Source organism: Nicrophorus vespilloides, unplaced genomic scaffold, assembly GCF_001412225.1.
Source record: "Nicrophorus vespilloides isolate i.1.1-1 unplaced genomic scaffold, Nicve_v1.0, whole genome shotgun sequence".
NCBI classification, from domain to species: Eukaryota; Metazoa; Arthropoda; class Insecta; order Coleoptera; family Silphidae; genus Nicrophorus; species Nicrophorus vespilloides.
The window spans coordinates 65,687-91,974 of record NW_017098587.1 but is presented as its reverse complement, the minus strand read 5'-3'; the positions used below and the strand labels follow the sequence as shown (position 1 = coordinate 91,974).

General features: G+C 31.4%; 1 protein-coding gene across 16 annotated transcripts; it reads left to right on the top strand.

The window, feature by feature from the left end:
• The first annotated feature begins 44 nt into the window (after nucleotides 1-44).
• Nucleotides 45-25,236, top strand: LOC108562810 (phosphatidylinositol 4-phosphate 5-kinase type-1 alpha). 16 transcript variants are annotated; one of them, XM_017921254.1, is made up of 19 exons: nucleotides 45-363; nucleotides 537-583; nucleotides 9,781-9,946; nucleotides 12,373-12,584; nucleotides 12,657-12,798; nucleotides 12,855-13,030; nucleotides 13,093-13,308; nucleotides 13,382-13,617; nucleotides 13,835-13,967; nucleotides 14,033-14,120; nucleotides 15,102-15,164; nucleotides 16,082-16,156; nucleotides 16,297-16,353; nucleotides 16,808-17,017; nucleotides 17,671-17,718; nucleotides 18,023-18,188; nucleotides 18,245-18,441; nucleotides 19,697-19,791; nucleotides 24,060-24,161. In XM_017921254.1, the coding sequence occupies exons 1-19, from the start codon at nucleotides 258-260 to the stop codon at nucleotides 24,072-24,074; spliced, it is 2,448 nt and encodes an 815-aa protein (XP_017776743.1). In that variant the 5' UTR covers nucleotides 45-257; the 3' UTR covers nucleotides 24,075-24,161. The 16 variants fall into 16 exon arrangements, with proteins under 16 accessions (XP_017776743.1, XP_017776744.1, XP_017776745.1 ...); XM_017921255.1 differs by lacking the exon at nucleotides 24,060-24,161 and adding an exon at nucleotides 23,906-24,052; XM_017921256.1 differs by lacking the exon at nucleotides 24,060-24,161 and adding an exon at nucleotides 23,441-23,863.
• The last annotated feature ends 1,052 nt before the right edge of the window (nucleotides 25,237-26,288 follow it).

Below are 26,288 nucleotides of genomic sequence, written 5' to 3'. Positions count from 1 at the left end.
CACGTGACTTGCACGGAGTGCGCGCATTGGAGACAAGCACGGACAGCTCATTGCTGGTAGAGGTGGGAGTAAATATGTCAATGGGAGAAACGTTGATGTCAGTGTTGTCAAAAGGTTGAGGTTTAATCACAAAACTATGTGATATGCGATGGAATAAATGATACTAGTGTAAAGTAATCAGTGTGCATTCCGGGAACGTAGAATATGTTTTATGGCTGGTGGTATTCGTGAAAGTTAGATACCTGTAGAGTGCGAAAATGGCTTCTGGTGATAATATTGAAACTATAGAAGTAGACGAGACCTCCTTCACCACCAGCAACGCTAAAGATGTATTAAATAATGAGTCGAACGCTGAGAACGAAGGTAACTATTTCCAATTGGATACCGCCCTTGCGGCCACCCATTTAAAAAAAATACCAATACCACAGTTTATGGATGCAACAAATAATAGGTCAATAATTTGGAGCATCTCCAGTGGGGGATCAAAATTTTTAATCAATCAATCAATTGTATTACATTGTATTCTCTTCTTTCAGATAATCGGATACCCAACATCCAGGGCCTCCTCAAAGTGGGACAAGATGTAAGTTATTGGATATAGATACATTTTTTTTTTAAACAAAACTTTATGCAAAAAAAGTATAGAAAGCCTTATATAACATTATTTGAATCTATCCATTGGTCATTGAGGATAATTGCTTCACCTCCAGGTTTCACTTTGATAGGTAAATTAGCCAAACAATTGCTGCTCATTGAAATGCTATAAATATTATTGTTGCGTTTATATAAATGTAATTGTCCCATGTGAAAATGGAATCTAGCAAAAATAATATTAATTCGTTGCAAGCGAGTTACCTTCTAGGAAACGGTATTAATCACGTTTGCAAGGTCTACAGCCTTCAAAATATCGTAGCGCAAAAAAAAATGTATGAACTATGAAGTAATTCGCAAGATAAATTATGATGCATTATTTTTGAAATCTGATGATTGTATTAATTGGGGTGACGACCTCCATGGATTTTGGGGTGCATCTACTTTGGGCGTATTACAGTCAAGTCGTATATTTAAAATAAAATATTCTCTCTCTGTAATATTACAAATATTTACTAGCATTCCATTTAGAGATAATATATAAATCATTGATAACAAAAACAAATTGCCAGCCACGCGCTTTTAGAAACACTCATTAATCATCTTTATAGTTTTTTTTTTTATAAGCATTTAAATAGTGTATCTCCAAATTAGAATCGCAGTTTTTCATTGTGGTTTTGCGCTCCAGTTGTTATTTCTACCGTTTTTTTGTTGTTGTTGTTACATTGAATTGAATATATTGAGACTACACTTTTCTTGATTATAATTTCTTCGACAATATCGATATACATATCCATAGTCATTGCGGGGAAAGTTTTGATCATCATCCGTGGCCTGAAAACCTTAAGAAACGAACATCACTTCATCCTACATTTCTTTATTTTTATGTCCCACTACAAAAAGTACTCTTTTTTTTTATAAATATTTTTCTCCATGCTTTCATAAACAAAAAACCGCAAATTGTGGTTAACTTCCATCCGCAGATTAAGACATTACACTAAATAAACTTTTAATCATGATAAGTGAATGCATTAATTCAACAAATTATCTATTTTTCTTACATTCATATTTAATTTTTTTTTAATTTTAGTCAACAAATTATACTTTTCATAAATTTATTTTTGCGTTATTATATTCATTTTAAAATTTTACTTGTATATTTTATATCATTGCATTATTTGTACATCAAAATATACGATTAAAATACATAATGCTTGTTATAAATAGAAATTGACACGATACGAGTATTCGCCAATTTTCAAATAATTGCAAGGTTATTTAATTGAAAAACATCAAAAATTTATTAACGTGAGGCTTTGTTTCTTTCGTATTTCAATTTTATGCCTTGAATAACAGGCGAAATGGGTTATGCTACAATCAGTTATCTTACGGAAATTAGTATTTCTGGTTCAGTTGTTTTCCTCTTTCATTTGTATTTATGATTATATAACTTGAAATGGAACCATCCGCCCATTCCGCAGCGGCAAATCATTGTGTCCCACTTACAATGCTAACGATTTTCATCCCGAAATCCTCGAAAAGTATGTCTTATTTGGTATAGTTGATGTGCAGAAGCAAATGGCTCTTTTGGCTGTTTTCCAAGACTTCCTATAATATTTGTGTATAGCTTTCTCAGTTCCAATCGTATTCTGTGGAATCGTGATAGGTTTATTTTTTCGTTTGAATTTGATTCAATATATATGTAGTGTTTACATCTTTAACAAATGCAAATGTATGCGATGAGTTAACTTATTCTTAACAATCATATTGAATGTTTCAAAATATATTTCTTTTCAGCAGTTTGTTAATATGCAAGATATAATTAAAATGAGTGTGGTCATGTTTCTATGAATGAAATGTGTCCATTTTATTGATTGAGAGTAATTTCTCGACTAGGTAATTTTTTGTTGTTGTGAAAGGTGGGTGTTATGAGCGTCGCATCGGACAGTTATCTAATTAAAATCGATTCCTTGTTTTGCAATTTTTGCTGGATGCTCAAATGTGGGCGAAAGTGCTCGGCCTCGGTGTAAAAGTGACGGTGATGATCAACTTTCAAATGAGCTGCCTTCACGCTACGTATGACTCAATGTTTGCATTTCTGGATCATTCTTCAGAGGAAACCTGTTTCGATGATGCCAATATAACCAGGAAGACATGAGCGACCTGAAATTTCCGCCGGTTTGCATCAGCAGCAGCAGTAGCGCCTTTGGTGCGTGGGAACGGGATGCAACATGCTAATAACAGAAACACCACTATTATTAGACTTTTGTGCGTTATGTCACCTATTGTCTCTGCAGTGCAGATTGTAATACAATAGCAATCTTGGGAATGCGTTCGCTAAAGGAAAGGAAAATTGCGAGGACGGGTTGTAAATGCGATTCTCTCGACGTGCAGCAGTTCCCTTGTCTCAGTGTTACCAACCGTGTGTTGAAAATAAACCAAAGTTCGCTCGGTACAAAGGCGCGTCGAATTTCCACTTCCTCCTGTGTCGGCGCGCCAGCGGAAAACATCAATGAATTTACTTTACATAAGCGGCTCCTTTTTTTTCTGGTTTTTGTTTAGATTTCATTTCGAAATGCATTCAAATTCAATGACGATCCTCGCAATGAAACACACGATTAACTATATATAGTTTCAATACACTAATGACATTGAGTACTATTGAAGCTACATATTTCGAAATATGCATGTTTATAATAAACAACAATTTCCTTAAAAATTAAGCACGTAGTGAAATTTGTTTGTATTCATTCCATTATAAATAGCAGCATATATCTTAACTATGAATAACATTAATTAGTTTACGTTTTATTTGCAAGTGTGAACTAGTTACAATTGTTATTGTAGTTACAAATAATGAATCATCAAACAGACTTAAAAGTAGTTATTATTATCAATTCCAAATTAGCAATGCCATTGACGATGTGCAAAGAATTATGAAATTATTTCTAATAGTCGTCACATAACTTTTATTTAGTTACTAATAATGAACCATTAAATTCGATGAAATTATTATAACATTCTTTTTATCTCAAAAAAAACGTCTTTTAAAAAATAATTTGTAAAAAATTTAGAATCAATCGAGAAAATTCTCAAAAAGAAAGTAATTAGTGACTGATCCTATTTCATAATTACTAGAATATTTTAATAGTAATCATTATTGCAGTACAAAATAAATGTAGATTATAAAACAAATCAATTCAGAATAAATACATCTGACCAAAGGTTTATCGACCTTGATTTTTCCATCCATTGTTTTAAATTTAAAGTAATTGTTATTACAATTGAACAAACACTTGCCTTCTCAACTATGTTTCACGCATATATTCGCTACTTCGTTTAATATTTTGAAATAAAATTTTGTAGGTTTTAGTACTCGAGATGTTTTTGTATTTAATTTTCATCTATTATGAAAAATATTCAAAGAGCTATGTTACTCTACGTGCATATAATCATTTTCTCTCTTAAAAAGTTATTTAATTTTGAAAGTCGGCCTGTTGTGAACGTAACTTTTGTTATTACGGAAGAGTTTTCTGTTTTTGTTTTTTCTAAAATTAGTTTCGGAATTATATAAATAACCTAACCTGACAGAAATAGACGATCTTACCAAACTAACGTGCTGTGAATGAAACTTTCATATTGATTTCTGTTTAAACTGATTGTTAATTTTTTTCTAAAAAAATTGTTTTTAAGATATAAATAACATCAGGATTTGACAGAAATACACGATCTGGTCAAAGTAACGAACAAATATTCTTTGAAACGTACTTGATCTTAGTCCGCGGTAGTCAACGAATCTTTCAAATTTGTTATTTTGAACATAAATCAAGACAGATTGAACCGTTATCTGTTTATGTTTTATTTTTCTTCTAAATATGTTCTGGATTTATAAATAACATCAGAATTCGACTGAAATGAAATTGAAACACGTATTCCGTTTTAAACTTTACTAAAGGAATTGGCAACACTTAATACGGCAAAATGTATGTTCATGCGAACGTAATGTACGTTCTTGCGAACAATACGCTTAGTGTACGTTATCTCAGCGCTGACTGTACATGCCATTTTGACGACCTGACAATATAAATATTGTCAATATTTACGTTTTTTTACGATCTAACAATATGAATCATGTCAGGGCGGTAAAATATTCAAATGAGAATTTTACATTCTTAATTCTTCTACAACCCAATTTATTCTAGATATTGAAGACAATTGTTAACTAACATTATTTTATCCATCTTATTATTGTTTTTTTAATTACTCGACACGCATCGGTATTTCGTATTGTTTTTGTTTTCTTCATGTCTAGAAACGTACATGCAGGAACGGCGAAAACGGTTACGCATGCCTCGGACAATTGGTGATATAAAAGTTTCGTAAATGGGGCTCGGTCACGGAAAACTATTTAGAAATTGTTGCTGCTGGTGGCATCGTTATTGCCGTACTTATTCGCTCCGGTTTAATACATGACGTCCGCTTTTCCGAGACCGGCCATTAAATAATTAGCTTTGGATTAAATTCAGAATTTAGAATTAGAAAATAGATCGGACGTGTTTCGTTTCAGATCCGTTTATTTTCTTATGTTTGCGAACGTTGATGTGCAGAGACCTTAATACCAAACTCTGTTGGACTCTGAGAGCAAACATTACTATCATATTCAGTAACATTTTCAGTGATTCACGCAGATTAATTAAACCGTAGCGACTAGTGGAGCCTCGCTTAACTAGTTTAATCCGATCCAATATTTTCGGATTTCTACTCGTATTTAAAAATTTAAAGTTTAAAGTTTTAAAAATGATGTAGAAGGCGTGCAATGTCACTCGTTATGCGAAACGTCGCTCGTTAAGCGAGAAATTTTTCTTACAAATCATTTTGTTCGTTATGCGAGGTTCCACTGCAAAGGGCTATTGACCATAGGTCTCTCTGTCCTTGTTTTAATAATATTCAATAATAATTGAATGGTTGAGACATTACCATAACTCAGCTATGAAAAAGTAAATCTTAACGGTAATGATTATAATTGTTTAATTAAGCCTTTAACTAATGAAATATATTCACAAAACTGTCTGTATTGATGTATATTGCGAGCTACATACATTTGAAAATTTCTTAAATATTATCATCAAAAGAAATTTTAGAAAAATAAAAAACTAAATTGGATTTATGAATAATTTGAACATTTATTCTTGTGCGATAAATTTTATAATACTCCTTTATACAAAGTCCTATTTTATACTCGGGAGACCAAGTTGTAACCTATTTTCTTTTCTTTTTTTTCACCTCGAGCAATATTTGAGCATACGTGGCAAATTCTTTGACTTTTTTTTTGTCTACTTTCAGTAGATGGAATATTAACTGGTGAATGTCTTTCCATGAAATTTACTGCAGCTAAACGATCAATGGTTTCCATACTTTGTCTAGCTACAGAGTACCATGTTTTTGTAAAATTTGTCTCATAACATTCTCAAACACGTTATAAAAGATGATAAAATAATCATAAAATATATGTATGTGCATTATGTAATCATAATTAAGTTCCGAGATAACAAATCTTATAATAATATATAGCAGAGGTGGCCAGACTTTTTTCAACAAGAGCCGCACCTTTTTGGTATAATAATTTTAAAAAAAAATCTCAATCATAATATAAAATATATATAATATTTGTGTTTTGTTATGGCTCAACTAGCCACAACAAGACTCTTGAATAGCAGCAATTTGGCTCAAAACTGTTCTCCGAATTTAATTGTAAATTCATAAAATGACTAAAGTAGTTTCTTTAATTCAATAATTAACGATCTTTGTTCGTTGACATGTGTGCTTGCTAAGGTGCAATGGCAATTACGCCATGCGCGGTTATTAATAGCCGATAATGCATTTCACATTTAATTAAATATGCTCATGGATCAATACTAAAATTTCCCGTTCTCCTTGAACGTCATTTGAAAAATAAACGTAGTTCGCATTTTGGCAGATCCTAATAATAATATTATTGTAAAATGTTCGATTTCAAAGTATTTCACGGATTAAGTACGTCAATTGAATATTAAACATAACTGATTGAATCTGTGCATTTTTTTTGTCAATTATGAACTATTGATTGATGAATTAAAAGTTTGTTATAGTTACAAATATGTGATGAGTATGTTTAAGATGTGACGAATTTTAATAATTTTTTTGCAAATTTAAGGAGCGATAATTATAAAATATTTATTGAAACAGTCATACATAACAATAAACTACTTAATTTAAAAATAATTAACTGTGACAAAAAGGCTGCCAAAAATATACTAAATAATACAATGTTTGTTCTTTTGATGTCCTGAAGCATTATTTCATGGTCAGACGATTGGTTCTTTTTAACACACTTAAGATATATGAAGTGGATGTCGTCAGGATCAAACAGCTAGTGATTGTCGCGAACATTTCGATATAATACTATTTTGTGAATATTTTTTTCTGGGCTTTTTTAATTAACTAAAATGATCAGAAAACAGGTTCTAAATTTCTGTATTATAACTGTTTTTAGAGATCTTGGAAAAATACATAAAATACATAATACAAACAAGAAGGTAAAGAACTACATCAATTTCAAGACAAACTAAATTTTAATTAAGAAACAATTAATTAAATTATAAAGAATTAATACATAAAATTATTTGTATATTTAAATTCTTGTTTTTTTCTTTCTTCTTTCTTTATACAGTTAAGTCTCGTTTTGACCGGTAGAAGCTAATATGTTTTAGCTCTAAAACTACTTTATAATAATATAAAAAAAAATATTAAAATAGGTGAAAATAGTCACTTATCAAATATGAAAGTTTTTAAATAATATAAAATGATACAATACGAAAAGAACGATATTCTATTTTAGAGTAAATTAAATAATTATAGGATTATGTTATCATTAAATACAGGTATCCACCGACTTACGAAATGGTTCCATTCCAAAGGGTTGTTCGTAAGTCGGGGGAATTTTAAAGATTTCAAAATGTACTTATCTTACCACACTTTATCATGGTTTTTACTTTTATAAAAGTTAAATTCCGTATTAGTGAATGCATAAAATTGTGTAAATAGATTAAAATAAACGAAATACTTACTAACAAATACAAATGCAACAAGACAGATATCCAATCCATCTACCAAAAATATTATACAGGTAAACGTCGTTTTACGCCGATTTACAATAACACCGCTGCGAAATAACGCTTATTAATTGCCGATTTTACACTTATATAGAACTAAATCCTATAGTCATCTCACTGTAAATAATGATAAATAATAAGGCTTTTGTAGGAACGGAACTGTGCCGTAAAACGATGGGTACCTCTATTTTATTAAAGAAATTATCAATTTTTGTTTGGACAGTTAATTTTTTTACCTGTATAAGGCAATAGTTTAGTATTGTTCAAGACAAAAATTAATTAAATTGGTATTTTCATTCTACTTCGTAAATAACGAATAGCAACGAAATCGTTATTCCTCTTCTATTTTTATTCGATTTTCTAAAAATAAGATCATTGGAAATTTGTTACTTCACATGCAACATCGTCTCGCATCTGATATTTCATTATTCTTAATATACGCGATGAAAGTGGAACGACTTCGCTGCTTCTTTCCCGATATTCATCGTGTGAATGAAAAAAAATAGAAGGAAATCGGAAGAATTTGTATAAATCAAACGGCGTTTTTTTTTAGTTTCGTGCGTCTCAGAGAAATCATGCAAATTTTGATGTGATGTGATCAAGCATGATATAAATACTGTATAAAAAAACGAGCAATTATGTATATTAAATAGTTTTCATAAATTATTTATTATAATTATTTTATTTACGTCGAATTTTTACGTAAATAAAATTATTATATTACAAAAGTCACACATTAAAAATTTGATTTTTTAATAAATTTATTATTTACAATCTGCTAATGAGTAAATATTTTTAACAATGGAACGAAATATAACAATAATTTGCATTTGGAAACCTTCCAATTTTAACAATAATAATAAATAACTAAACATTTTATTCAATTTTTTAAATCTGCTTTCACTATTGTTTAGTAAGTTTATTGCTACAGTATTATTAATAATAGCAATACTTTTCTTGATAAAAATATTAATATAATTTTAGTAAGATTCATTTCCATTGCCATTTCCTGAACAAAATAACTTCGATTAGTCACTAATACTAGATCATCGGGCAACGATCTTTCAACCTTCATATTAATATTATAATTGCGGTGTTGAAAGAGTTTTGTATATAAATTGATACTTTCGTGTATGTTGGGAGTTGTGTATTTGTCTTATTACATTTTAGCATTTACAATAATTTCCAATTAAATGTCTACTATCGACGGGGAATTGTATCCTGCGGGCTTAGTTATTAGTCTTAATCAATCTAATTATGACTGTTGCTGAATAATTGATTCACTCAATTAGTAGTCCACACGTATTATTTTCCCATTAACTGATTGGTGACATTGTTTATAAATCACAACTTTACAAGGCTTCAGAATTTGTTGAAATGCAGATTTGTAATATTTAATTATTAATTCTAGATACCTCTAATTCATTTACATTATACAAACTAAATTTTAATTGAGCAAAATAAATCCTAAAAAATGAGTACACAAAATTATTTGCTTATACATAAATGATCATTTTCTTTTCTCCTTTATACAGTCAAATCTTTTTTTATATATTGTTTTAGAATCCTCGATTTGTCCGGTTTCAAATAATTCGCTATATTGACAGATTATCCGGACTATGCGAGATATAAAATGTGCTGAAATATTACAGAATTGTACTTTTTAGTATAATTATAAATCAAGAAAAAAACGTTCGTTACAGATTTAGGAAATGATTTGAATAAGTTTTTTGTTTTTGTTTTAATAGATTATTGAGTTCAAATGTAAAATACGCCTGCTTGATTACATAAACGCCTCTAAATGCAGTTAATGATAAATTCTTTACTTTTTCAATTTCATTTTATGAACATGTTTTTCAACTCGTAATAAGTTGAATACAAATCGTACCTGTCTGTGAACCAATATTCCTTCATTTTGATAAAATTTATAAATATATAACTTTTACAATTATGTAATTAAGATTATAAGATTATAGATTTAAGTCCATTATAATTATATTGTTATAATTATGTAATGTTTTTCTTTCTTTTTGTTTAGGGTATGCAGAATATTCCAAAAACTCCAACGACCACGATGCCGAGAACGAAGGCAGAACGCGAGAGGGATCGAGAGAGGAAGATCGGCCATCGGCGAGTTGGTGTCGGTGGCGAAATCACTTACAAGAAGATCCAAACCACTCAAATCATGGGCTCCATTCAACTCGGTACGAACATCTATCTATATTATTTATTTTCCTCAGATTCTCTGTGTGTATACAGTTAGATTCCGCTTAATCGGGACTAGTACATTTTGTCCCGATTAAGCGACTGGCCCAATTATCAGAAGTTTCACTAAAATTACAGGATTAATATTTTTCAATATTTTATTTAATACATTGCACAAAACAAAACAAGTCACAAAACTATATGTATACATATTAAAAAAACGTGTACGTACTACATAATTGAAAATGATATAAATTCTGGAACAATAAATATGTATGTGTGTATCATCCATGGATGTACTGTATGTGCATACACAATTACTGTCCAGATTAAACGGAATATTGTCCCTAAAAAGCGGAGAAAATGTGTGCTATTTCCTTAGTGTTTTTTTCGGTATTTAGGACAGTGTCCCAATTAGGCGGAATCGACTGTACTTTCAACAAACGTAATGCATTATAAGTAAATACGTATGTTACAAATATTGGTTTCATTTTAATAAATTAAATAATTTGAGCATATTTGCAAAAACTTGGACACAAGAAACCAAATTAGTAATTTAAAAAAATCTAAACGGATTAAAAACTATAATATTGTGTACTTTAATTTTCATTGCTTGGACAGTTAAGAAACATATAGAATAGGTCGAATAATGATGATAAAATACAAGTTTTAAAGTAGCAAATATTGAATAATAAACTTTGTAATAATACATACGACTAATTAGGAGTGATGAACTCAAAAAATATTAATAACGAATTAATGCAATGGATCGCAAAGTGATGTGTAAAGTAATCATATAAGAAAAACAATTTAAATTTTACTTTTATGTTAGAACAACATTATTATTGTTGTTAATTATTGTTAATTGTTTTTCTCGCTTTTTGTTTAATTATTGGTCAGTGCCAAAGATAAGGTTGATGACGTGAGCAAATTAACATTTATACCAAATGACAATGCAAAATTGTAATTGCAAAAGTAAAACCAGAGACAACTCGCAGAGATATAGCCAATAAAGAAATCGATGCGACCGAGGAAACCAAAGTTGTATGCAAATGGGACCCTAATATAGCCGAAAATCGATACTTTCCACCGGATATCTTCCATATGGATGACGGAACACGCCGATTGTAAACATTTTTAATGCTACAAACGAAAGTTAATATTGAGTACGTCAACAATGATTCTTTAGAGTTGCGTTTCTCAACCTTTTAGTTAGCTACAAACTAATGTTAACATGACAATGTATTTCACCAGTTCGTTGCTTTGACACAAGGTGATTTCGCGACTCATTAAAATTTCAGTTCTCGTGATTCATAGGTTGAGAAACGCCGCTTTAGAGAACATATTTCGAAAGTATGAATATCCCGTGTTTATATATTGTAGCAGTGTTGCTAAATTTGGAATGTTTACGTTGAAATTTATGTATCATAGCTTATTTTTATAAATAATTATATGAATCTTATAATCTCTTCCCGCTCGAAGAACCATATTTTATACAATTTAATGAAATCTGTTGATACTTCATATTTAGTGTGTTTTAACCAACATGTATTAATAAGTTTACAAAAATACTAATTTATAGATTTGTTAATGAGTCTAATTAGATAACTTGGACTGTACAGGTAATTGAATTATGATGATGATTATTTTTTATGTAACAATGGAGTATTCTTTGGGTTTCGTGTTATCTTATCGTCGGAGTCTTCTCGTTCCGAACAAACATAGATGAGGCGCAAATGTGTAAATGAAGTTTCATTAGCGGGCGGATCGTCACCTGCTAAATGGCTCACGATCTTCGTTATTATTATTAAAACACGCGAAAGTTCTGTCGTTTTTTTATTATTTATCGACTGTGCAATGTGGGTTTGATGAGTTGTTGCCATCCTTTATTTAATTTAGTGCAATGTCGTGCTCGTCGATAAACTCATTCAACTCGTATTTCCATTATAAAATGCAAATAGGTTTGTCTAAAATTTTTATACATTTTTTTTTATCGGAAAATATAGTTTCCAATTTTTGTGTCCTTACATAAAAGTCCATGCACATTCAAAGTTTTTCAGGTATTATTAACACACAAGATATAGTTTTATCATAATTTATGACAAATTTGAATAACAATTGTTGTATTTCAATTTTGATATAAACATTATTGAAGATCTGATACATATTTCTGGTATTATAAAACCTACATAAGAAATTTATAATTGAAAAAATAACATTTTTACACTAATAAACTGTGTATAAGTAAACTTGTTGCTTTTACTTAAAATTCATTATTTATTCTGTTTGAAGACAATACTGAAAATTGAATATACACATGTTGTGCAGAATTATTTTAAATTAGAATGTCAAAAGTTAGTTATGAAATACAAATTTCGATTTTTTATATTAATTTGATTACATTATGTTATGACTGTGTTTACAGGAATCCAACATGCTGTCGGTGGTTTGGCTTCAAAGCCGGAACGCGATCTTCTGATGCAGGATTTCATGACCGTGGAAACTACGAACTTTCCGACAGACGGTTCGAACCACACCCCGGCCCACCACTACTCCGAGTTCAAGTTCAAGAACTACGCCCCGATTGCGTTTAGATATTTCAGGGATCTTTTCGGCATCCAACCCGATGACTTTCTGGTATGTGGTCGGAAAAAGGCCGGACCCGACAGGAACAAAACAAAATAATGATAGCGTATGATTCTTTAACAGATGTCCATGTGCAGTTCGCCGCTGCGGGAGCTGTCGAATCCCGGTGCTAGCGGATCAATCTTCTACCTCACCGACGACGACGAGTTCATCATCAAAACAGTTCAACACAAAGAAGGAGAGTTTTTGCAAAAGCTCTTGGCTGGTTAGTTGATACACAGTTATTTAGGCGTCACTCTTTTTGTTTGCTTGATTTTGCAGGTTATTACATGAATTTAAATCAAAATCCTAGGACATTATTGCCAAAATTCTTTGGATTGTATTGTTATCAATGTAATAGTAAAAACGTAAGACTGGTTGTTATGAACAATCTGTTGCCCAGTTTCGTCACTTTGCATATGAAATACGATCTGAAGGGGAGTACGTACAAGCGAAAGGTAAAATTCTGTTTTATTTATTTCATTATTAAAGCAATTTGATTTTCTTATTATTCTTCTAGGCTTCCAAAGCTGAAAGGCAGAAGCGTTCGCCTACGTACAAAGATTTAGATTTCATGGAGCACCATCCGGATGGCATTCTGATGGAAGCGGACACGTACTCCGCATTGGTAAAGACCATCCAACGGGATTGCCGTGTGCTGGAGAGCTTCAAGATCATGGATTACAGCTTGCTCGTCGGCGTGCATAATCTGGACCAAGCCCAGAAGGAGAAAGCCGTGAGTGCGGATCGGCGAAATTCAGGTTCCGATAAATCATGTTTCCTTTTTTTTTCTTCTATGTTACGTGCAGGAGAAAAGGTCTCAGGATAATCTGGACGAAGTGCCGGAGGAGGATGGCGATGCCGGAAGTGATCCGAACTCCGCCATCTTGCATAATGAGAGGGAGCGCGAGCGGGAGGACAGGATCGGGGCGGCTGCCCTGAACCGAAGCAGATCGATCAACAGGCAAAGGCTTGTCGCCCATTCCACGGCGATGGAAAGTATACAGGCCGAATCCGAGCCCATCGACGAGGAAGACGATGTGCCGTAAGTTCAATTAAACCTCAATTCTTCAAGCTCAATTACCGTTAAATCATTTAACGTGAATTTATTTTATATAATTCAAATTCATTTATAATACGTGTTTTAAATTGCAATAAATAACAGAATTTTTCAAATATATAATCGAAATAAAAGTCACTCTTTTTAACAGTCTGCACAAAATAGTATTTTTATTTGACTAAATGTTTTGTGTACAATTCAGACACGGCGGAATTCCGGCGCGCAATTCCAAAGGAGAGCGACTTCTTCTCTACATCGGCATCATCGATATCTTGCAGAGCTACAGGTTGAGAAAAAAACTGGAGCATTCGTGGAAATCGCTCATACATGATGGCGTAAGTAGCAAATAAACTCAGAATCGACTATCGAACATTCACCTGGATCACCATCATATTTTTAGGATACTGTCTCTGTGCACCGGCCAAGCTTTTACGCTCAACGGTTCCAGACTTTCATGGCCGATAAGGTGTTCAAGAAGATTACATCACGTAAGTCATTCCAATATTTTGTGAAATGTTACTTTCTACACACATACACTTTTCGTTTCTATATTTGTGTTTAATCCAGAATTTCACCCCAAGTTTTTAATATAAATAGATAAAAAAAAAACGATATTATACATACAGATTTGTGGATTGTTAAGGTTGTATGTTTTGCTGGGATTATGTGTATATTACAAATATATGTGTAGTTTTCCTGTTTCTTATCTATTTGTCTGTACGTACACATCAATTAGTAAGATCAATGTGTTATATGTTTGCTGAAAACGTCCTTTCAGTATCATTTTTAATATTCAATTTGTCGTACAAAAAAAAAAGGTGAAACCAGTTATCTTGTGTCTACAATTATCTTATTTATTTATTTAACTTATTTTATGTTTGGTTTAACGCTAAAATATCAATCTAGTTTTACAAGCTGTTAATTAATCAATATCGTTTAAAGAAACAAATTTGTTGCTTACAATTATCTTATTACAAGTCATACTTGTTACTAACAATACACGATTGTTAACGTAACATTAATAATATTTTATAATAAGAAAAGTTGAACCATAAAATTACGTACATAATTTATATTACAAACGAAAAGAACATAATTCCTCAACTTGAAGAAACAATATCTTTAAAATCTTTTAAAAAAAAAACATTAGTTATTTACTAATTTGGACTAAATATTGAATTATTGTTCAATTGCTATTCAATATAAGTAAATAATTTAATCATTCAGTAACAATTCCGTAATTTGTTGCTATAATGATATTGAATAATTAATCACTGAGCTAATTACAAAATATATTTGTTTGATTTTTGAATCTTTTTTTTATTAATTGATCCGTAGTTTAACGAATTTTGATGTATGTTTTGTGTTTAATTTACACTTTCACTTGATACATTTATTTTTCGTTGTTTTTTTATTTTTGGGGCTCTCTGATCTCTATCTCTGTGTGTGTTTCAAAATGCTTCATGTAGTGGATTTGCCCGAAGTTAAAGGCAACCATCGCAAATTCCGCACATTGGTTACAAGCTACATAGGTAACGTCCCGATTACAAAATCAAAAATCACTAATATTTATTTATATATTTACATATTTGTTTTTTTTTTTTAGCTTTACTAAGAAAGTTTGAGTTTTAGTAAACTTTTTAATTTTGGTGTTAATATTCTGTTTCTTGTGTTTGATTGTTTTTTCTTTTTGTCATTTTTGTTTTAAGTTTTTTTTTCGTTTTATATTTATTGATTGGATGCTGTTTTATATTTAGTTTGTTTGTTTGTTTTTTTTACTTTTCTTTTGCCGCTGAGCGTACTTCGAGGTACTTAGGATCTCGTCTTACGTTGTTGTCACGCAATTCTTCAACATATTAACAAATTAACGATCTAGAAAGTTTGCTTACTAAAGTTACGTTTTCTTTCATTTTATTTCTTTCATTTCATTCCGTTTGTATTCTCTTTTGTTCGAATTTATTACTTTGTTTTTTTTATTATTAACTCAATCAATCGAAAGCTTGCCAAATTATTTTCGGATAGAATCTAACAGCACCTCTGAGAGTTAACAATTAAACAAGGTACCGTTTGACTGTGCTCTATCTATCTCTCTCTCTTTCTCTCTTCTTACTCTTCATCTATATCTATCTTTCTCACATGTTTTTTGTTATATGTTGGACAGAGTTTTGTTTGTTGATGTTTGTTTGGTGTTCGTTTAATTTTTTTTATTTAATTCTACCTTGATTTTCATAATCTTACTAAATGAATTAATAGAAACTAGCTTGATGGCAATGTCACTTCCACATTCAAGAGATTCAGAATTGCAACGAAATGGAAGTAATATTGCTTTTAGAATTTATTTTTTTTTTAGCTTTATTTCTACATGATTTTCGTTTTTTTTTTTAATTCTCTAAATAGACGCCTTCGCAGCAAGGAATAATCTTTGCAAATGTTTGTTTTATTGTTTCAGCACTAAAGCATTCGCCGTCAAAGAGAAAATCTCTTTCCAGGCCATTCAGGGCTTTGGAAGAAATGGACAACAACAGTAAGTGCATTTTCATTAAACACTCACATTTCCTATTTGCTTTTCGAAATTTTGATCATTTAGGATTCATTTATTTTTGTTTTTTTTTTTCACCGACTAATTTTATTTTACTTTTATGCTAATATACATTTCTTGTGTTGGTATTGGACTAGCTTCTACGCAAGTATTCAGTAGTCAACAGAATGGAAGCAAAACTGGTGAGTTTCAATCCATCAATTCAATACCGGATGTTCTTGGATTGGCGAAAGAGAAAAATATCGCTGCTATGCTTTTGAGTATTGTATTTCAATTCGTTCCGTTCTTGGGGCCTTTTATATATATTTCTTTTTTCATGTTTTTCCAAAATTTCTTTTTGTATATACTGATGTTTTATTCACCGGCTATTCTTGCTTTCGATTGTTTGATTTCAATTACGGAAAATTTTGGACCAAAAACGAATATTATTTTTTATAAATATTTATAAAAAAAAAAGAGTCTGATTTTTCATACACTCGGTCTTCGATTCCAAGTTGAAATGCTTTCAGAGTAATGAATTGCATTAAGTCTTTGTGTGGGCGTTTTTTTTTTGTGTCAGGTGTGTGAGTTTGTTTGAAATGTTGTGATTGATTATGTTCATGTTCTGTATACAATTTTTTTCTCTATTTTCTGCAGCAAGTCCCACTGAGACATTACCATTGAAACTGTCACCGCCCCCGAACCAAACCCCAACTGTTGTCCCATCCGCAACAATCACCTCTCCTCCTGCCGCCTATCCAGCCGTCTTGGTTGGCAGGCATACGGCAGAGAGCAAACCCAAAATCCCGCCCCCAGTTCCACCTAGGGGCACACCGAAAATCAAACGGGGCGGCATAAATGGCAAAGGTGCGCAGCAGCATGACCTTGTGCATGAGTTTAGTAGCGCGTTTAGTCAGCTTGCGCATGATAATAAAAGACCAGCTGGTTGCGATAGACGTAAGAGCTGCCCAGATACATACATCTATGGTACCATGAAGCAAGCCAAGTTAGCTTCCAGCTTTAACGCAAGGCAGAGACTGCCCAGAAAGTCCGTTTGTGAGGCAATGATCAGCTATAGTGATACCCCAACGCACGAGAGATTTGCAAAACGCTTGCACGTCCCCATGCCTTCCATCCAAATCCACAGTTCGCCAAACAAAAACTCTCCGAAAATCTTGAAATCGCGAGACCTCAAAATTTACTCGCCTCGAAGCAATTTCATCAAACAGCTCAACTCGCCACTATCTTTTCGAACATTCAAATCCAAGTCGAAAACGCCAACGTCCAATCTGAAGCGATCCCAAAATTTCGATAACTTAAGCTATGCAGAGTGCTTCCCCAAAGACCAGACCTATCCTTATACTGAAAGGATCAAACCCGTCGCTGCTCGTCAGCCCATATACAACGGCATTGATTTTGATCCCGAAGATTTGGTTTAGCGCTTGCTTGCTTTGTCTTTCTTATTTCTTCTTTATTATTTTCGCACTCATGTCTTTCTGTCTATCTTTGTTTTCTGTTAGGTTCTATTATTTATTGGGATGTTCCGATGGGCTCCTATCGCAGAACACGTAATTTGTCTTTGTTTTCTTTTAAATATTTATTTTTTGTGGTTTTTTATTATCGATAATTTAGTACATACATTTTTGAGCTTCTGTCGTTCTTTTCTCAATCATCTTTTTTGTTTTATCTTCAGTAGGGGTACATAATTGCTTATAACCCGTGTTGATTCTGCTATGTATAAAAAAGAAGAAAGTACAAAATAATAAACTAAATGTTGTTGTTTGATACTGTATACTTATCGATGTCCAGTTCACTGGCGCTCGTAAGCTAGTCCCTGTAACTGCTGTAGTTTTGCTATTGCGTTTTCCGCAGGTGTAGTTCCGAGCTGCTGCAGCACACCTCCACCCACATTCGAGGAGGTCCTGGAGCAGAGGGCAGCCGCCCCACACGAGTCTGTCACTCCGGCAAGGATCAGGACCGCATCGCATACGTCCCATCACGTAAGCATGGTTAAAAGCTACAGGGAGGATACCGTCAGGTTAGTATCATAATCTTCATAATATTCTATTGTCATAATTTGTCTAATATTTTCAGCATAACTGATATACGTTTGGAGTCTCGGGCCGAGAACAAATCATCTCTGAGCGTGGAGTCTGGCAGTTCCGGCGCCGGCCACTCGAGTCATTCGCGAGGGCTTGCGTGGACGCCTCCTGCTTCCGTCGAGGGTTCCACACCCACATGGACTGAAGGCACACCCTCTTTCACGGAATCGTCGAGTAGCGGCGACATGGGTAAGTCGCGATTACGCCCTAATCTAAACTAAGCATGCCGTTATATGTTATGCGAATTCTGAGCTGTTCTGCATAAACGTAAACATTGGATAAGTGTTTTGACATACAGTTTGGGATTAACCATCAAAATACAATTCATGTGTAAGCACAAATAAAGTTTTTCCAGTTAATCTAAATTAGGTCTTTCGAGCATGCAAAAGTTTTTTTAATTTTACATTAATTTATTGCACAGACTAACGTCATCTTCTTTATGAATAGTATATTGAAATTAATCTAAATAAAGATAAAATACTTATATTTTCCAACGACATAACGATTGTTGGGACTCCTTGAAGAAAGACTGAACCTTGTATTTTATATTTGTCAAAACAGTATATTATTATGTAAGCATTTAAATATTTCCTTGTACCTTCATTTAGGTAATCTTGATTTTACTCTTTTATAATTGTTTAAATTACTAAGATTTTTTATATTAAATAATTATTATTTGTTAATTATGTAAATATATCCGATTTGTCATTATCAAATAGTCAACACGAATGGATTCTGCGAAATGTAGAATAACATAAAACTTATCCAATGTTTCGTTCTTTATATTAGATTAGTCTTATTGATTATATTAATTGCACTATCTCTGCACTCTTTAATATCCCGAAAAAAAAAATAGACAACAAGAACCTTATATAAATTTTTATTATTATATAATTAATAATTTTGCTATTTCTCTTTATTTTTACATTATTATATCTATTCTCCAATTTTCAAACCTGTTAGTTTCGCAACCCGTATAAATGTTCTTTAGTGACACAGAAGATTTATTTAGTTAGTTATCTCTAACCGATCCGAACCTAGTAGAACCTTCTGTGTACCTATAACTGTTGTTGAAATATTTTGAGTGAACTAAACAAACACGATAATAATCGTTAATCAATGGTTTTGATTTTTATTTGTGTGATATTATTTTTTTTTTGATTTTGATTTTGTGTTTATGTTTTTCTTTTGTCGATTGTTGTTGGTTTTGTTTGCTCATGTGCATACACGCATCGTGGAAAGGTCGTATGTAGGAAACAAACAGCATACCGTCTAAGGTTTATCTATATTTTTTTTTTAATCTGTTCATTATATAATCAATAATGCTAATCTATTTTGATCGAATTTTGTATCTATATGGCGTGGATGTGTGTAAATGTTATTGTAATCTGATTGCGTGATGCGATCTGAGAAAGAACAAGTTAGTTAGATGAAGAATGTGCAGGATGCCCGACGACACCGCTGAGGCAAGGATCGCACACTTCGTCGCATTCGAAGAAAACCGTCGAACACGCCATCAACTGTTTAACCACTGAAATGGTGAGTGCGAAATGATCAAACTATTCAATTTGCGAGAGAGAAAGAGAGAAATAAGAGAAACAATCGCTACACACTCACACATTTATTTATTTTAAGTGACACCACTGTATGTATATGCGATCGCAAGCCGCGCACGGTATTCTCTTTTCTTTTCGTATTTTGTTTTTATTTCAATATTAGCTTCATTATTCATTCCTTCAAGCTACATTTTCCATCGTGGAATTGTATACATATACCTGAATATACTTTACCTACAATTCCACCCTGTAAATAAAGCTTCAATCGAGCAAAGACAAAGTAATTCAAACCGCATATTTATCTCTATAGATATTATTAGTTGTTAAGGTAACTTAATATAATCAATATATTTTTATTCCATTTATATTTATCGTATATGCTTTTCTTTTTGTATTGTGGAAACAAATATTTTCATGTAAATGTAATTTGTGAAGTTAATTCGAAAATGTTTGTGTAGTATTTAAAATAATCTCAACTTAATTGAATTCCAATGTAGTTGAAATGATTCAATTCGGCAAGGTCAAAATAATTGGCCCAAATTATTAAAGCGATTTATTTTTAACTGACCATTTGCAAGTGATTTATATTATATTCTGTCACACGAAAAACTTTGTTCTTAAAGAATTTTACATTTAGATCTCTTCGTTGTTTTGTCTTATATCAAATATTGATTCTTACTAATTAGCTAAATCTTTTCGATTAGGGATTTATCTTTGATTTTTTTTTTTTACTATAATCACATCATCTTTGTTTCCACAAAACAAAAGCAAAAAAGTATTTACAATAATAAAGGTATAATAGTGAACTTAGCTGTAATTAATTTTGTGAAAAAGTTGTTATTACACTAATTTGCTTAAACGTTTAAAGTGAGAGAAAAACTTCTATTATTTCTTGAAATTCTCATCGAATAATGTATTTATTTATTTATTTTTTTCTATAACTTCGTATAATTTTGTCGCTTTTATTTTTCTCTAATATGTGTCCGTGGCACGTTCGTTCCTTGATTTCGTTCAAAAAAAAATTTCCAAAATTTCATCGCGAAACTGTTCTCTGTCTTTGTTCTTGCAACTCTCCGTCTTTGTACACAGTGCAATCTCTCAAAACAAACCAAACGCATTTTTGTCTCTTTCTAAATGTTTTTGTTTATTGGAAATTTAAGTTGAGGGAGAAAAGGCAATTGTTGACAGGTTTAAATGTTATTTTTTTTTAATTTGTGGTTTTCTTGGTGTTGCCTTTTTTTAAATTATTATTTTCTTGCTTGACCGTGAGACAAAATCCCATTAATTAATATTTTCATATACTTTTTAAAATATCTTAATTTTTAATAAGTTTATTTCTAATTAATAATTTAATGACTGAATGAATGAATGAAGATTATTAATGGGGATTTTGTTATAATTTTCTGTACTTGTTTGTATAGAATTCATTGAAAAGTCCACTGAAACTACGACGTCAGCTATTAATATAAGCGTTTTTCCACTCATTATAATAATTAATGAACTTTTTAATTGTTTAATAATTAATTTTCATAGTTTCTGTGGATTTTTATTTTTGATTTTTGATGAAAAAATTGATTCATTTAAATAAATAAATTGTAATTATATGCTGTGTACACTGACGATTCTTCGATCTGCTTCATGCTTGCTTTCCGCTGGACTACTACTCTATAGGAACAACTGAAGAAACAAGTAGACAAAGACTACATTGACGAATTGGTTTTGACCGGAGAAAAAGAGTCGAAAAGACATAACCGTAACCAATATTTCTTTACGAAATAATTTAAATGTGTAATGGCATCTTGTATTGATGAGACTACTTTGTAAGATCATGCGTATTATTATTAATTATTATTATTTTTTTTTATATAAATTCGACATTTTTATATCATTTTAGCCAAAGATAAAGAATCCATTCCATTCGTTCTTACAATATCTTTTCCACGATAAAGTCTTGCCGCCTTTTTGTTATAAATTTTAAGTTTGAAATAACAAAAAAAAAATATCTAATTAAAACTAACAGTTTATTGATGATTTTCTGTCTGTTAACCCAGTTTTCTTTTTTTGAGACTAACGCCATAAAACAATATAAATTCATAATTTTCTTTCTTCTTTCTTTTCTTCTGTTTCCAGACTGTGGAAAGGTTTTATTATGTGGATTGGTGAGAGGTTGCATTGAAACCATGAATAAACTGTAACGGTTTTTTTTTATATTTATTTTATATGTTGTTACGATCATTCCATGCTTTTGTCAATGGTACAATGTTGTTACTCGGTCAGAGAAGAGATTTTTTCCCGTTGATACTCGTATATCAATCCGAAACATTAATCGGACTTTTTTTTTACTCCTATTAGGGTATGCAATCTGTTAATAATTGTATATTGTAGATTTTGTCATGATAGTGGATATTGTATAAAAAATAAACGAAATGGAATTCCAATTCGCAAATTGCAATATATAAATATTACGATGATTGAAAAAGTAATCTTGCAATGTATAAAATAAAGTTCATAACTTTTGCATTCGCTTTAGTGAACAGTATTAGGGTTTAATATAAATGTATAATTAGTATTTATTTTCATTCTTGTTAAGAATTGACAAGTTCAAAACAAAACTGTATTTTCCAGAAAAGAAAAGATGTCATTGATATAACGTTTCTTATCATTTATCACACTATTTATTTTTAATTTCCATCTTTAATTCTGAAATATAAAGAAACACCATCCACAACCATTTCGAAAAGACAAACACTGACTTTGTCTTTTGTATTTGTTTATTGTTATTATATATTATTTTTGTTATTTTTTTTTTTTTCATTTGTATGTGTATCTTTGGATTTGTTATTTGTGTAAGTTAGGGAGATAAAAACATTGTTGAACGAATCTTGCGAGAGAAACAAAAAAAAAATTGGAATAATTTTAATATTAAATTGATAATATTGCGAATTGTAAACTCGATGTGTCAAAAATTGGATATGATAAGCGTGTCAGAGCTTCACTTTGTTTTACATACTGATTGGCTTAGGTATCTTTAACATTGTCGAGGTGATTTGTGACTTGAACACACTTGGATTCCATCAATTGAGTTCCTTTACTTTTCTATTCTAGTCTAATATCGAAATTTATGTTGTAAACTTTAAATGCTTTAATTTTTTTTTTGATAATTTTGATAAATATGCGAGGTTTCGACTACTAACCATAATATTATATGAATATTAGTTTGTAAAGATGTATTAGATCAGTACATCAATCTAAAATTGATATATAATTAAGAAATAAGATTGTGATACATTCATCCAGTGCAACTTAAGTAATAAGTTTTTTTATTTTAATTTGAATTTATACTGAGTGTTTTTGAGCCCCGAAACATCTCGACGCAATTGTAATTGTTATTATGACAATGCAGTGTTGAAGAAATTTTAACGACGATACATTTATTATGTGCGAAACGTATTGAGGAAAAAAATTGTAGAGAAAAAAAACTGGATTCGCTTCTTTAAAAACGAATTTTTATACCCACAAATGTTAATGATTAGGCTTTTAAGGATTAAACGAACATTAAAGAAACAAACATTGTGACAACGAAAGTGTATTTATTTTATTGTTTTTTCATGCCCACGCATTTCTATCTCCAGATTGATTGACGTGCACGTTTCGATATTGAAATCCGGAAGATGGAAAACCTGGACATTCTTTTACATTTATTTATTAATTTATTTATTTTGCTGTTGTTCATTTCAAGCGTCATCTTCAAAATGTATATTATTACCTATAACTAAGTACGAGTCAAAAAAAAATATTTCAACATGAACTTCGTTTGTGTCGTTTGATTTTCTTTAGTAGACTTAGAACCTTCCGATGTTACGATTATTATTTTTTTTTGGTACAGGTTTTTCTTGTTGTACATAATTGCATGAATTGCATGTGACTTACGTCTGGACGGGGCTTTCTTGGGGGGGGTTTGTATCTAACTCAATTTTGTTTCTCGTCGGACTGTTTATTCTTATATTTCTTTATTTATTATTTTTTTAATTTTTACTTTAGTATTTTTTTTTTGTTTGGATTGAACGTTTTGTTTTTGTTTTTCTTTTCTTTTCTAGACGCATCTGTGAGGAAGCGGCGGCGCTAAAATCAAAGCAATGCAAAAAAAACACACACACACTAAATTAATTAATTGATTGATTGATTATTAAGACTTAAGAGTACTTCCATGTTGTTCATATTATGTGTTTTCTTTTTCTTTTGGATTTCTAGCGTCCAAAAAGGTAATTAAATTCGTGCTCAGGAACGAGGTAGGTGGTAGAAGTAAATACGAGGATGCATGAGTTGATTACTCGTTTATTTAACGATCAATTAAAGAGAGAAAGCAACAAAAAAAAACGTCAAAAATCATTTTTTGCTATTGTGTTGTTGTTGTTTTTTTTATATATATATAATTTTATTTATACAAGAGATTCTGTACGTTGTGTGTGAGAAAGTGAATTTAGTCTAATTTATTATGTAATATATTTATGTATAATACAAAAGAGGAAAATTGTCGAAAGAGAAAAGGTAATAGCAGATTTTTGACCAATGTATTTGTATTGATGGTGTTCATAAATGAGTTTTTTTGTTGTCATTTTTTTTTTAATTATTTTAATGTGATTGTAAATGAAGACCGGGGTTCCGCCGATGATTTGATGAAGACGCCAAGAAACACGTTTAGAAAGATACCCCAAGATGATTCAATAAGCCAAAGATGATTAACTACTATTTTTCTTTTTTTTATATATATATTATTTCCTTACAAGCCGAATAATAATTGCATCTGCTTGCTTCAATATATTGTATAGCTTATTGTGAAAAAGAAAAGAAACTAAAACTATAGTCGATGTGTGCATTATGTAATATATAATATAATAATAAATGTCGATGGTGCGCAAGTTGCAATAGTATGTAGCCGATTCGCTGAACAATTATATCTGGCGGATGCAAAGCAAACCTGATATTCCACTGCAATGGCCTACATGTATATTATTTCTATTTATTTCTAGCCAAATAGATTATTAATAATAACTATAACTGTATTCTACATGATGGGAAGAGTGATTGTAAATTATGTTCAGATGACATTTATTATGTAGAGGACATATATTTAGCAGTCCGAATTGTTTAGTCATCACTGTGTACTTCATTTATTATTTGATCATCAGATAGTAATATTAATAATAATAACTGTAAGTACTTATTGTGCCACATGTATTAATAACAGACAGGAGACTTGATGCAAAACACAACACACAGTGTATATATATATATAATATGAAATACGCCTTGTTCTCTTTCTTTGTTTCTTTTTCTCGTGAAAAATGCAGGCATTTTTTAATTTTTTTTTTTTGCCCAGTCAAATCGTTTCTCAATCTTGTCTTATACTCTTTTTACTCTACATATAAATATATACAAACATATATATTTTTTAATAATTATTATTATTATACGTAATTCTTATTATTGGAACATTTATTATATATACATTTTTATTTTATTTATTCTCTGAAAAATAAATTGTAGCCTTCCTATTTGAACTAACTGCCACCGCCTCTGGTCTTTCATTTATTTATTCTCGCTCCCCCTCTGTTAGATATTTAACTATAGTTAGTGCATCTAACAACACTAATCCCACTTTGTTTCTGTGTAATATATTTAAGCTTCTTACATTAATTTTCGTACCATTTTCTGGTGATCAATGAAATAAAAGGTAAGTGAATATTTACTTTTTTTATTGGTATTAACTTAATTTATGAAACATTCCAAAGAGATCACGGCTGGAATGGAACCGTGGTACTGTGTGATTCTTATCCTAGGTCCCCTCTCAATCTGACTTGCAAGGGCCAATGTCAGCATCTAAGACTTGGTTTTATCTTTCTCTTGCAGTATCGCTTTCGTCTTTTCTGGAGCTAAGTTGAGCCCCTTCCTGTCCATCCACTTCTGTATGTTTAGGATCGTCGAGTTTGCTGACTCAACCAGCAACCACTGCTAGATCGTCCGCGTAATCTAGGACTCTTCGAGCTGTTTTATTAGGCAATGTTCCACGGCGTGGAGCCTAACACCGATCCCTGTGGCACGCCATCTCGTTTTCTCCTGAATCATTTGTTATTTTGATCTTCCTGTCGCCTCTTCTTCTCAGTTCTTTCCTTGTCACAGTGTTGAAGGCGTTTCTGACGTCCAATGTTAGCATCGCGCGTAGTCTTTGAGTTCTGCAAGAAACAAACAAACAGTGATAGCCTAGGGTAGTGTTTTCGAAACTGCTAAGAACGTCAATTTTCCAAATGACTGCTAAAGTTTTGTCTATTTTATGAAATGGAAGGGCAGACGCAAAATGATTAAATATTTGTAAGGTGGGGACATAGTAACATCAAGTTTAGAAACCACTGGCCTAGGTCTCCCAAAGTTAACGGTCCAAGATCCTGTGAACACTATAATAAACATATTTATTTCCTGTTA

Bases quoted from the DNA above. Each gene is read 5' to 3' on its own strand.
- LOC108562810 (XM_017921247.1), top strand. From the start codon at position 258: ATGGCTTCTGGTGATAATATTGAAACTATAGAAGTAGACGAGACCTCC. The intron at 14,121-15,101 runs GTAAGTCATTCC...TGCTTCATGTAG, and splicing joins GTTCAAGAAGATTACATCAC to TGGATTTGCCCGAAGTTAAA. The intron at 18,442-19,696 runs GTAAGTCGCGAT...AAGAATGTGCAG, and splicing joins GTCGAGTAGCGGCGACATGG to GATGCCCGACGACACCGCTG.